General features: G+C 45.1%; 1 protein-coding gene across 1 annotated transcript in view; it reads left to right on the top strand.

Annotated features, from left to right (window-relative positions):
• The window catches only part of LOC119579687, a 104,425-nt gene that overhangs the window by 84,114 nt on the left and 7,795 nt on the right, over positions 1–12,516 (top strand). The window contains exons 20-22 of the mRNA XM_037927597.1: positions 8,879–8,969; positions 9,676–9,733; positions 10,398–10,538. Coding sequence (XP_037783525.1) covers positions 8,879–8,969; positions 9,676–9,733; positions 10,398–10,538 — 290 coding nt within the window. The remainder of the gene's footprint in view (positions 1–8,878; positions 8,970–9,675; positions 9,734–10,397; positions 10,539–12,516) is intronic.

Below are 12,516 nucleotides of genomic sequence, written 5' to 3'. Positions count from 1 at the left end.
GCCTAAGAACCGCCAATCTCAGGTACTGTTTTGAGGTGAGGCGTGATCGCGAGCTCCAGTGCTCACGGCCGTATTTTGATTTTTTCTCATTTTTACCCCGCGAGTTGAACGGTAGGGAAACGACATCTTAAATCTAAATGTTAAGAGGATTGAGTGTAGATTTTTTCCTCCCAAGCGAAAAAGAATCGTTTTTTTTTTTTTTTTTTTTTTTTTTTATCTACCCTCTCGCCCTCCAGATTTCTCACTCAAAAAAAGAATCCCGGTTTCTTAGTAAGGTTTTGAATACAGAAAATGGGAGATGATAGAGTTACGGAGTTTGGCAGCGAAAGTTGACATCGGCTTCGAAAATGTAGAAAAAGGGGGGGGGGAATTATTATCGCTGATATTTCATCTAACTCTCTCAAGTGTCTGCTTTTCCCGGGAATTTCGTCTAAACTTACCTCGGTTGCGGTTGGGAACAGCAAAGCGTCTCTCAAGAAGGCGCGACAGATTTGATTTTACCAAGACAGACGCTCACGAAGTTGATTTGATTTGTAGGTGATTGTGAGTGCGTTTGTGCTGAAGTTTGTTCTCAAGTTTCACTAGATTTTAGTTCTCGTTATCATCTCTTTCTCTCCCCCCTCCCCCCCCTCTCTCTCTCTCTCCCCTCCTTCTTCTCTTCTACTGTTCGGGGAAATCACTGGTACATCCGGTTAGGTTACACTCTGCCCTCGAGTATCTTTCTCTCTCTCTTTCTCTTTCTTTCTCGCTCTCCCTCCCTCTCTTTCTCGCTCTCCCTCCCTCTCTCTCTCTCTCACTCTCTCTCTCTCTCTCTCTCTCTCTCTCTCTCTCTCTCTCTCTCTCCTCCTCCTCCTCCTCCTCCTCCTCTCCTCCTCTCTCCTCCTCTCTCCTCCTCTCCTCCCCTCCTCCCCCTCTCCCTCTCTCCTCCTCCTCCATTTCATAATCTCCCCTCGTTTCTAAGTTCGTACTACCTCCACCATACTCACTCCTCCTAACTCCACACTACCACCAGAGAAAGAGAGAGAGGAGAGAGAGAGGGAGAGAAGAGGAGAGAGAGAGAGAGAGAGAGAGAGAGAGAGAGAGAGAGAGGAAAGAGTAGAGAGAAAGAGAAAGAGAGAGAGGTAAAAGAGACAGATTTCTGAGGCCCTTTTACTTGCGAGAAGAACGGACCACAAGAGAGAGCAGATGAGAGATGTGCAAACGAGAATAATTCTTGGAAGTGTCTTGTTTACAGCCCTCTTCTGGCGGGAACACGACCTCCCCGTGTATTCTGTGACCTCCGCTTGAGCGCTGTGCATTCAGAGATGGAATTCTGTCTGTCTGTCTGTCTCTCGATGGTTCACTCTTTATCGGTCTCTGTCTTTCTCTCTCTCTTCTCTATCTGTCTCTCTGTCCTTCTTGCTTGCTTGCTCGCTTTCTGTCTCTGTCTCTGTCTCTGTCTCTGTCTCTGTCTCTGTCTGTCTTGTCTCTCCTTTCCTCTCTCTCGTCTCTGTCTCTTCTCTCTCTCTCTTCTCTCTCTCTCTCTCTCTCTCTCTCTCTCTCTCTCTCTCTCTCTCTCTCTATCTGCTGTTCTTGTCTGTCTGTTCTGTATCTGTCTCTGTCTCTGTCTCTGTCTCTGTCTCTGTCTCTGTCTCTGTCTCTGTCTCTGTTCTGTCCGTCTGCTGATCTCTGTCTGTCTCGTCTCTCTCTCTCGTCTCTCTCTCTCTCTCTCGCTCTCTCTCTCTCTCTCCTCTCTTCTCTCTTCTTCTCTCTCTTTATATGATACTATATAATATAAAATTATATATATATAATATATATATATATATATATAATATATATGTATATATATATTCATTTTTAATCTAAATCTGTCGACGCCTGGCTGATCGCTGAGTTCGGTTGAATTAAACAAAAAAGGGCGTTGGGCGAGCCGAAGAATCTCCCCCCCCCCCTATTGCCTTTGTGTGGGAGGAAGGAGAATGAAGAAAGATAAGAAAGAGGAAGGGTAAGGATAGATAAAAGGACGGGTTGTCGGAAGGGCGTGTAACGCGGGCGAGGAGAGGAAATACGAAAAAAAGGGCGTAAGAAAACGAGAAGGAAAGGAGGAGTTGGGATTGGGAGGGAGGGAAGGAGGAAGAAAGAAAGAGGGAGAAAGAGAAGGAAAACGAGAAAAGAGAGAAAAAAAAGAAGAAAGAGAGAAAGAAAGAACGAACCCGTTGCGGCCGACTTTTTGAAACTTCGAAATTGGCGGCAAATCATCAGGCGAGGAGAGTCGTCGCCGCTGCCCCTCCGTGGTCGTGTCTTTAGGGCCCCTTGCGCGCTTAACGTAATGGAGGACGTTCCTGGAAGACCTGCAGGGGCACGGCTACTACCGCTCACGCCAGGCTTCCTTCCCTACGACGAGTCTGGGGTCTGTCCGCGCCGCCGCCGCATGTTCATGTTAAGCCCGGGTGGAAGGTCGCCATTTTTGGGCTTGAAAAAAGTGCATATTATTATTATTATTATTATTTTAAAATTCTGTTTCTGTTTTATTTTATCTGCATTTATTTATTCATATATTTATCTATTATTGTGGTTTTTGGTCTTTGTTCTGCACTGCGTTATGGTGTGGTTTGTTCAAGTAGCTGTGCGTTAATATATGAGAAAAAAAAAGTTCCCTGGTTTTCTCTTGGTAACATGCGAGGCAGGTTTTAGCATCCATGGAATTTATGTTGCTATAATATATATATGTGTGTGTGTGTGTGTGTGTGTTTTTCTGGATGAGGGAAAGGATACCTAGTAACTGCAGTCGCTCTTTGTTTTTTTCTTTCCATTGGTATTTGCCTATCTCTGTCTATAAAGAAAGAAAGAAAAAAGGAAAAAAAAGGTGTTTAATTGAATATGTGTATACATTCTCTCTCTCTCTCTCTCTCTCTCTCTCTCTCTCTCTCTCTCTCTCTCTCTCTCTCTCTCTCTCTCTCTCTCTCTCTCTCTCTCTCTCTCTCTCTCTCTCTCTCTCTCTCTCTCTCTCTCTCTCTCTCTCTCTCTCTCTCTTTCTCTCGCATTGGCGCGCTTACCCGCATACATTATGCATGAGTATTATATAAAATGTATGTGTGCAGCGGGGATATCATGTACGCATGTGTGTAAAGACAAGCCAGCATATCCTCGCTGTTTCTCTCCGTAACCTTCCCCCTTACTCTTTTATTTACGTTTCTTTGTCATCTTCTTCGAAAACCTATAGAGTTCCTCCTTCCTCCCTCTCTTTCCCTCGCCCTCTAACCTCCTTCTCTCCCTCCCTTTCCCCTCCTTCGCCCCCTCATTTTTCCCCCTTTCCCCTCCCCTCACTCTCTCTCTGTCAGATATGATTTCGTCAGCAATAAGAATGCGCAGCTGATATTTTTGCCCACTTCTTCTGGCGTGTGGAATGGGGCACGTAGTGGGCACGGCGTCGCGAGTGGCGGCGGCGGCGAGGGCGCTGGATATCTTCTGGGAATCAGGACTTGTAGAGGTTGTTATTTTGTTATTCAGGCGGAGTGGGGGCGTCGCTAGATTAATAGGGGGTGCGAATCTCCCTCTATCTGTTTTTCTCCCTTTTTCTCTCTCTCTCTCTCTCTCTCTCTCTCTCTCTCTCTCTCTCTCTCTCTCTCCCTCTCCCTCCCTCTCTCCTTTCACGTTCTCTTTTCTCCTATCCTTTCCATTTCCCTCTCCCTCTCCCTCTCCTTCATCATTCCTATACCCATTCATTCACTTTCTTGTCCGTCTTTCTCTTATTTATTTACACGTCGTAATACGTTTTTATCGTGATGGAGTTTCATTAAATGCCAGTAATATTGAGAAATAGCTACCGTAATGTCGGATAAATCGTCAAATCGGTTATAACGACCGCGGAGAGCAAACATAACAGCTTTTCCTGAAAGTCAACCCCGCCCCTTTATTCCCATATTTTAACCCTTGGTACTCACCGTCCGCCATTACTCAAGGCCAGCGAGGAATGTAGACTGTGCGGTGATTAATTGCAGTCGCAAGGCGGGGCGGGAAAGATATGGTCTATTACCGTCACCAGGAGGTGCCGCGGGCGATTCTGTGAAATCAGCGGGAGTGGAGAGAGGGGGAGGGGGAGGAAAGGGGGAGGGAGCGGGGAGGGAAGGGGATGGGGAATGGAATGGAAGAGAAGGGATGGGGGATGGGAGGGAAAGGGGGAGGAGAGGGTACAGGAAGAGAAGGGATGGGAGGGAATCGAGAAGGGAGGGAAAAGAGGACGGAAGAAAGTATTAATGACTACCACTCCAGTCTGTACGCCGCGAGGGCCTTCCGACTCCATCCGGGCACTCGACGCCACAGGAAAGTTTGAGTAGGGGCCACGAGCGCAGCTTATTTCGACCCTTCCTTCGCCGCTCCCTCCGCATGATAAGTTCCGAGAACCAGTCAGCTGAGAAGGTTAAGTATGAATTAAATGAAAATAAGATTAGCGACATGGGCTGCCCTTTCAAGATGGCGGCGGGCGGTTCACGGAAAGAGGATTATGGCGGCCGGTGCGGAGTCTGCTTGAGCGAGGACGAGGCGAAGAAGTCGGCGTTCGTCCCTTCCTCCCGAGTCTGTTTACCGCGCCTGCTGGCTACGCACTCATCAATTATCACAGTTCGTTCGCTTAATAAATTTTAGTCGGCGGGGCGCAGCGACGGCTCGTATAATAGAGAGGACGTTGCCCCTCGTCATCGCATCCCCTACCCCCCACCTTCTCCTCTAATGTTGTTAAACGTCGAGGAAAAGGAAAGGTTATGTTATAATGTACGGGTTAATGGTATTTTTAGGAGGCCACGTGTGTGGTATTTAGTTACGCCGCCGTCATTCTCACCTCAGGATTATTCCGAGAAGGTGGCAACAGTATTACCAAGAGCGGGTCTTTTGTCGGGATCTCCAGGACGTCGAAGATTTTATTTCCTTCTGGTTTTTCTTCGGGATCGAATGGAAGGCTGAAGTTTACTGAAAACAATGCTGATGTGTTGACCTGCAGGTGCAAGGCTGTGGGGTACGTCAGCAATAACTGATAAGCTGAAGGTCTACACTGACATTGGCAACCCTTTGGGGACCTGGGCGTCACATTGTTCCGTTGGTCCAACAATGCCCCGCGCTTGGCAGACATTAGCATTTGATACTCTGATACGGTGCAGCCTCCGCTTGCACTTTTTATTCATTGTGCTTTATTTAGCCCTCATCAGGCAACATTTAAGATTTCCGAGAACCTATTCCCCTTGTGATCTTACCACGAACGGCGCCCCATCTACGGGCGAGCCGAAAGACGACTGGCAAACGGGGTCTAACCGAGCAGCAGTCCGCCATTGTGGCCGTCGACTGTGTGCGTCCCGTAATCCCTTTGTTGCCTTATCTTGTTTCCTGCCTCGACAATGACCGTATTTTCAGGGAATTTAGTCGCCGTCCATGTGCACAGATCCAGGAATATGACGCCCTTTTTGCTTTTACTTGATATTTTCCGCCTCTTCGGCCTCCATTGTTGTAACACAGGTTCTTTGTTTAGATCTTTGGGCAAGAGGCATTCGCTCCTCCTGAAAGTGGGAACGAGGATGGAGACCTCCCATTGGGCTCATAGTCCTGCAGGTCTTCCATACCTCTCCTTTGGCTCTTGGTCACGCGAAGATCTGCCTGTCTCTCTTCCCATGGCTTTTCAGTCTTACCTAGGCCTTCGATGATTTTCTTAGGATGCTTTTCTTAGGTTCTTCATCTTGCGTAGACCTCCCCCGATGCCTCTTCCTTGATTCTTAGATTTAATCGGCTCTTCTATCTCTCTCTCTCTCTGTTATATCTGCGCAGACCATCCATCCTCTTCTTCCTTTGGTTCTTACTCTTGCATGCCTCTCCTGTTTATCTATGCACACACACACACACACACACACACACACACACACACACACACACACACACACACACACACACACACACACACACACACACACACACACACACACACACACACACACACACACACATACACACACATACACACACATACACACACATACACACACTGCATTGGATTTACGACGCAGAAATCCGGGAAAATAGTGCAATCTATACTAGAACTTCCGGTGTAAATATGAGAAGATAACTGGCTTAAAATTTCATGCGTGTCGACTTTTTTTTTTGGTGTGGTGCTGCTTTTCACTGAAAGGGAATTCTTTGTTTACTGAAGAGAAACCTGTAAGATGTCATTAATGGTATTTCATACAAGAAAAAACAAATATTTGGACATGTATTCCCATATGTAACGTCTGCGTACAAATGGCCCTTCATAGAATCTTTTCGGTGATTGGCTGTTGGAATACAAAGGGGCGGGGCTTTCATTGTTAGCGTCTGGTAATTGGCTATTCGTGGAACCCTTCAATGTGATTGGTCATAATGGGTAGTAAGGCGGAACATTTGACTGATTTCGTAGAACGAAGGCAGGATAAAAGAATTTAACGAGTTTGATCTTCAGGCATGGATTTTTTTTTTATTTTTTTTTTTTACATTTCAGATGTGTTATTTGATAGGAAAAAAAGAAAGAGCAAGATATCAGCAAAGGAGAAAATTAGGAGGAATGAGATTTAGGAGCATAAAAAGACAAATCCTCATATTTTTTTCATGGGATTCTCTGAGACGAGCTTACGAGGAGTTAAGTAGCAAAGAAAATTTAGTCATGCAATGCTTGAACGACGCTGTTATGAAATACTGCATATGATATCACTCATAGGTTGCCTTCTGAAATTTCACTCTTCGTTCATTCGCGGTCATGCTCCTTACTCAGGGCTGTGGTATGCAATACATTTTGTTCACTGTACATGTGTGTTCTGCAGAAGGGCGAGAGAGCAGTGCCGACCCTTCCTGCACTACGGGCTCATTAATCTCCTCGCCGACGTGTACTCATAGCCGGTTATAATGGATGGCATAGTGCACATCATCCGCGACTGATAACATCATCCAAAGTTTGTGTCTTCCTTTTAGCCGCGGAATTCAAACTCTTGAAACTTTTTTTTTTCCCCTCGTTTTTTCTTCCCCTTCTTTTTTCTCTCTTTTTTTTCACCATCCATCTAAATTTCGCTATGTTCTTTCTCATTACCACGCCTGTCCGCCGTTCTGCGAAATATGACGACCGCGCCGATTCCTCAAGGGGCGGAGGGCGGTACGGGGTCCCTGCCTCCGCCTCCGTGTTGGTCTTCGTCAGGCGGTGTTTATTTTGACGTGGAGGGTGTGTGAAGGCAGGAAGGGGTTGGACGAATCCCGTGTTCTTTGGGAAGGTTTTTCTTTGTGTGTGTGTGTGTGTGTGTGTGTGTGTGTGTGTGTGTGTGTGTGTGTGTGTGTGTGTGTGTGTGTGTGTGTGTGTGTGTGTGTGTGTGTGTGTGGATGTGTGCGTTTCTTTTGAAAGAACGGAGGTAGGGATGGGGATTAAGAAAGGGTTTTTATTCTTGTGAAGGATTTTTTTTATACCCGAGAAGGCTTTTGAGTATTATTTACCAACCATTTTATTTTGAGGTGTGATATTTTCCAAATGAAATGATTTAGGACTTCTCAGCCGACTACAACTTCAAATCATTCTCGGCACTTAATCACCGAGTCCATTTCTCACACTTGATTTAACAAAGGAACGTCAACATGCGACGTTCGTTGTTCAAGGGTTTGTTCAAAAGGGAGAGAGAATGTTACGAAGAAAGGAGCCAAGGCCGAATGACTTAGCCTTAATTCCTTCGCCACGACATGCTGGTCCTTACCGGAAACTTTCCAAAATGGCGGACGCGGAGAGTGTTGGGCTGCGCTTCGAAAGAGTTTTTGTTTGTGTGGGTTTGTGCGTATGTATGTGTTTCATATACATGGGTACTTGTAGTAATTATGTATGCTACATATATATACTTGTAGATACAATTTTCTGTCTGTGAAACGGACAGTTATCTTCGGAGCTTTAGTACACATCGTTGCGTGATGTGGCATTGCAAAGTGTATTTTTTGAGGCATTAAGCCCCTCGCCCTGGAGGCTGCGGAGGGAGGCAGGGGCGGCGGTGTCGGCGAGAGGGAGTTGCCGCAGGTGTTCGCTTTCCATGAAGGATGACGGCGTGAAGCGGCGCTGATAAAGCCGTCAGGGCGACATCATGGACACGGACAAAAGAAACCTCAGGTGCTGTTCGTGTCCAAAGCCTCCGCTTCCCGCTTTGTTCTTGGGCTGTGGGCGGCAGCGGGCATCCTGTCTAAATCGTATTTCTCGGAGCCTCTGCCTCCCACCGCGGAGGAGATGGAGGCCGTTTTGTTTGTTGAATCCCCGGGCCATCCGGCTCCCCGGCGCGCACCGCGAGCTGCCTTTGTTTCGAACTGCTTCTTTCGTCGCATTTTCCTCCGCCGCGGCCGTTGAGATCACCGGTCGGCGTCGCCATCTGGGAGGCTCCTCGTGGAGGGCTCGAGCTCCTGGCCGGCCTGACGTGACGAGCGTTTGTGGCTTTAGTTCCGAGAGAGGGGCTGAGGGCCTGAGGTTTCCCCTTTCGCTCCGGGGCGGTTCCGCGAATGGGTTCTTTGAACGGCGCTCCTGAGGGGAATATTAGCGGGGTTTCCTCTCGCCGGATGGAGTCACAAGGACTTCATTCAGAGGCTGGGCATTCAGTCGGCCTTTATCAGGATTGCGTTCGTATCTGTAGCAAAGAGGGTTTCATTTTGCCCTTGTTGTCACATGGAATTGTAAGTTATAGGTAGTAGGTTTTCACGCATTTGGTCCCAGGGAGAACGTATGTGGCATTAATGTTTCCAAGAAGACGGGTATCACTTGCCGCATTAATCACACCATCCTTATATAGCAGTGCGTTTTTGATTAACCACGCGTTTTCTTTTTTTCTAAACAAAGGAAGGTGGTAACCAGTTCTTCTTTTCTTCTCCTCAGGCACCATGCAGTGGTGGCTGATCCTCATCATCGCCGTTGTGTGTATCATCGCCACCGTCTTCCTCGTCGCCATCGGCTCCTTTGGACAAAAGTAAGTGTGAACGAAAAACGAGTTCCTCCCTAACCGCCACATGTGGTGAATGGGCTTGAGGGCCACGTGTCCAGCATAGGGGCGGTCCGGAACATCTGGCTCGAGCAGTGGGCCCCTTCAGACCCCGTCGCCAGAGAGATATATATATGTCAACAGAACATGATGCGGTCAAGGCGTTTCCGAGAAGCGCGCGGCGGAATTAAAAAGAGTTTCTCACGAGATCCTTGTAGATGTTTTGGTTGATGATAATGGTTCATCCTGGGATCATTGCCAGGTACTTCAGGATCGCGTGGAGGAAGCGAACCACACGCAATCACACGAAGCTCGTTATGCACTTAAGGACAGTGACAGTCGGCTTCATCAAGTTATTGGATGATGTCAAATCTTGGTTCCTAGACTTGTTATTTTAATAAGACGTGTGTAGGGTTTAAGAATGAGAGGAATGAAGAAAACACACACGAGTAAAGGGGAAGATGAATAGAGAAGATTGCCGGCGGCAACTAGTCATACTTGTTTGAATGTATGAGTTTGCTCTGGCAGAAGAAAATGTTTATCTTAAGAATGGTTACAAGGAATGGCATGTATAATGTACCCTTGCGTGTATATGTTTCTATTGCTGTGACAAAATCTTCATGGCTTTTTGAAAATGAATTTGACATATTTATGTACATATATAAATATTGTTTTTCTCTCTTTTATTCAACAGGAAAGTGAAATTGTTCTTGTTTGAGTGGAACCGTGAGCTGGATCTACCTACGGGTCTCGTAAGTTTAGCTCCGTTTTCGTTAAGGACTGAATTTTTTTTTCCTTTGTATCACAAGATGTTCAATGACATTGCGTGTTGGGGAAATATCGCTCTTTGTTATGTGATTAATCATCCATCACTACACTATACCATAAAATACCACATCACATCACATCACACCGTACCACACCACCACACATTACATCACGCCACTTCGCCATCACCAAACCACACCATACCACACATTACATCAAATCACACCATAACCACACCACACAATCACAAAACACACCACATCACCATCACACTATACCACCACCATATCACACCACACTACGCCCCCCACCCCCACCCCCACCCCACCCCCCCTCCCTCATCATCCAGTCCATCATCCCAAACACTCATAAAAACATCATTAGCCTCCCACCTCCAACAGCCCCATTTCACCCGGACCCTTGTAACGACCCTTATTCCTTGCCCCTTCCACGCCCATGCCACGCCCTTAAAAAACTCATTTGACGCCCATTCCACGCCCATTCCTCACCCGTGCCACGCCCATTACGCCCATGCCACGCCCATTCCAGACTCATTTGATGCCTATTCCACAACCATTCCACACCCATTCCACACCCTTTCCACAGCCTTTCCAAGCCGCCCATCTCACGCCCACTCGGCCTTTCCAGGGACCCAGCCTGCCCGCCCACGATAACCTCCACTCCAACTACAAGATCGTGCAGAACCAGGTCATCGACGACTGGGGCGGAGCTGACACCAGGATCCCGGTGAAGACAGCCACGCCCTTCTCGAACCCCGAGGAACAGGAGGTGGGTGGGGTGAGAGTGGGGTGGGTGAGGGATGATTAGGTCAATGGGGGGTAGTGGTGGTTTATGTGTGTATATGTAGACTGGTAATAGATAGATAGAGAGAGAGCGAGAGAGATATGGATAGATAGATGGATAAATAGATAAAGGAGATAGATGAAAGATAAATAGAAGAAAGGTGAATAGATAAAAGGTAAATAGATAAAAGATAAATAGATAAGTAGAGGTAGATAGTAGTTAAATAGATGGATAGAGGTCCTGGACAAGGACAGAGTGTCCATCAGGAGAATGCCTCAGCAGCTCTTCGCAGCAGAGCAATGGATTACATTGAAAGGCATATCTTAGCACAGAAGGTAACTTAGGCTTCACAGATTTTTTTGATGGTGGAAGTGTGGTGCAACTGAATATAAGGTATTCCATATGTTTTGGAACTGCAAACAAAGAAAAATTTTAGGGACTGTCCTGTCTTCCTCCTGATCTCCTTTCTCTCTTATTGATCATATAACAAGTGTATGTATGTGTATGTATACATGCATATACATATGTGTATGTGTATATGAATATGCATATATGTATATGTATTGCATATGCATATGTATATGTATATATATGTATTAAATATATGTATATATATGTAAACATATATGTATTAAGTATATGTACATGTATATGTATATTGACTTGTATACTCATATACATACATATGTAGATAGATATCTACTTACATATGCTTATACTTGTATATGCACAGACATACTTACATACATTTGTACATACATACATGCAGACAAATCATACATAGTGTACATGCATATAAGAATGTGTGTCTGTATTCACTTATGTGTACGAGCATGTACATAAGGACATACACACACACAATTCAAATATTTATTCCTACATATAACATACAGTCCATAAACATAAACACAGTTACGTATATATGCTATACATAAACGCTATATATGCCTACTTTACTATATTTTTATAGGGAGTGAATATCATATAGTATACAGCAAAAACTGAAACGATGGAGTTTTACTGTAATACTTTTGTATTTTTAGCATTAGTATTATACATTAATACATGAAATAGTGATCACATCAGATATTAGGTCCACAATGTATACTCGGTAAACTAACACTTTATATTCATCTTCGTACCCATGGCAGACCTACCTTGTAAGTGTTTAGAAGTACTCTTACTTAAGCTTGTTCATTTTCAAAGAGTGCTAAAGTTGGTTAAGAGGTTTACTGAGTCGAGGAAAGGACCAGCTGTCCAGTAACTTCACGCCATAACACTCGGGCAAAATATACATGCTTAAGGGCTTAGCATGAATATAAAAGCATACATACACATATCCACACTTGCTGGTGCTCATGTTCCTTAGTCTAAGTTGCACATAAGTGTAAGACCTTTCTTAATTACCATAAGATAAACAAACACACACACACACACACACACACACACACACACACACACACACACACACACACACACACACACACACACACACATACATACATTACACATCACACATAAAACCATATTACAAAACATACACATGGACCCAAATAACCCAAAAAGCACACGCATGTTAGTTTAAAGGCTACATTTTAATTAATTTAATGCCTCTGGGAAAATGCTGTGAATTTTTTATTTTTTAATTTTTTTTATTATTATTATTTTTTTTTGTGGAATGTCTTTGCACATAGATGGCTGTGTTAGTGCTTAGCCACAGAGGAGTCAGTTAGTAGACCTTGTGACCTTACCTGATTTCACCTTTCCTTGCATTAGTGGGAAAAATGTTTTTTTTTTACTAATGCTATGAATATCGATGGTGTATTTTATCACAGACATTATAATTACTATAATGTTAAAGACATAAGTAACAGCAATATAAGATGACGTAAAATATTTTCAAAAATCAAGTAAAAGGGTAAAGTGGTGATACAGGCAGTACTCATAATTGGCTCATTGGTGA

The sequence above is a fragment of the Penaeus monodon genome, chromosome 12, assembly GCF_015228065.2.
Source record: "Penaeus monodon isolate SGIC_2016 chromosome 12, NSTDA_Pmon_1, whole genome shotgun sequence".
Taxonomy (NCBI): domain Eukaryota; kingdom Metazoa; phylum Arthropoda; class Malacostraca; order Decapoda; family Penaeidae; genus Penaeus; species Penaeus monodon.
The sequence above is the reverse complement of the archived record's forward strand: the minus strand, read 5'-3'. Positions and strand labels throughout refer to the sequence as shown.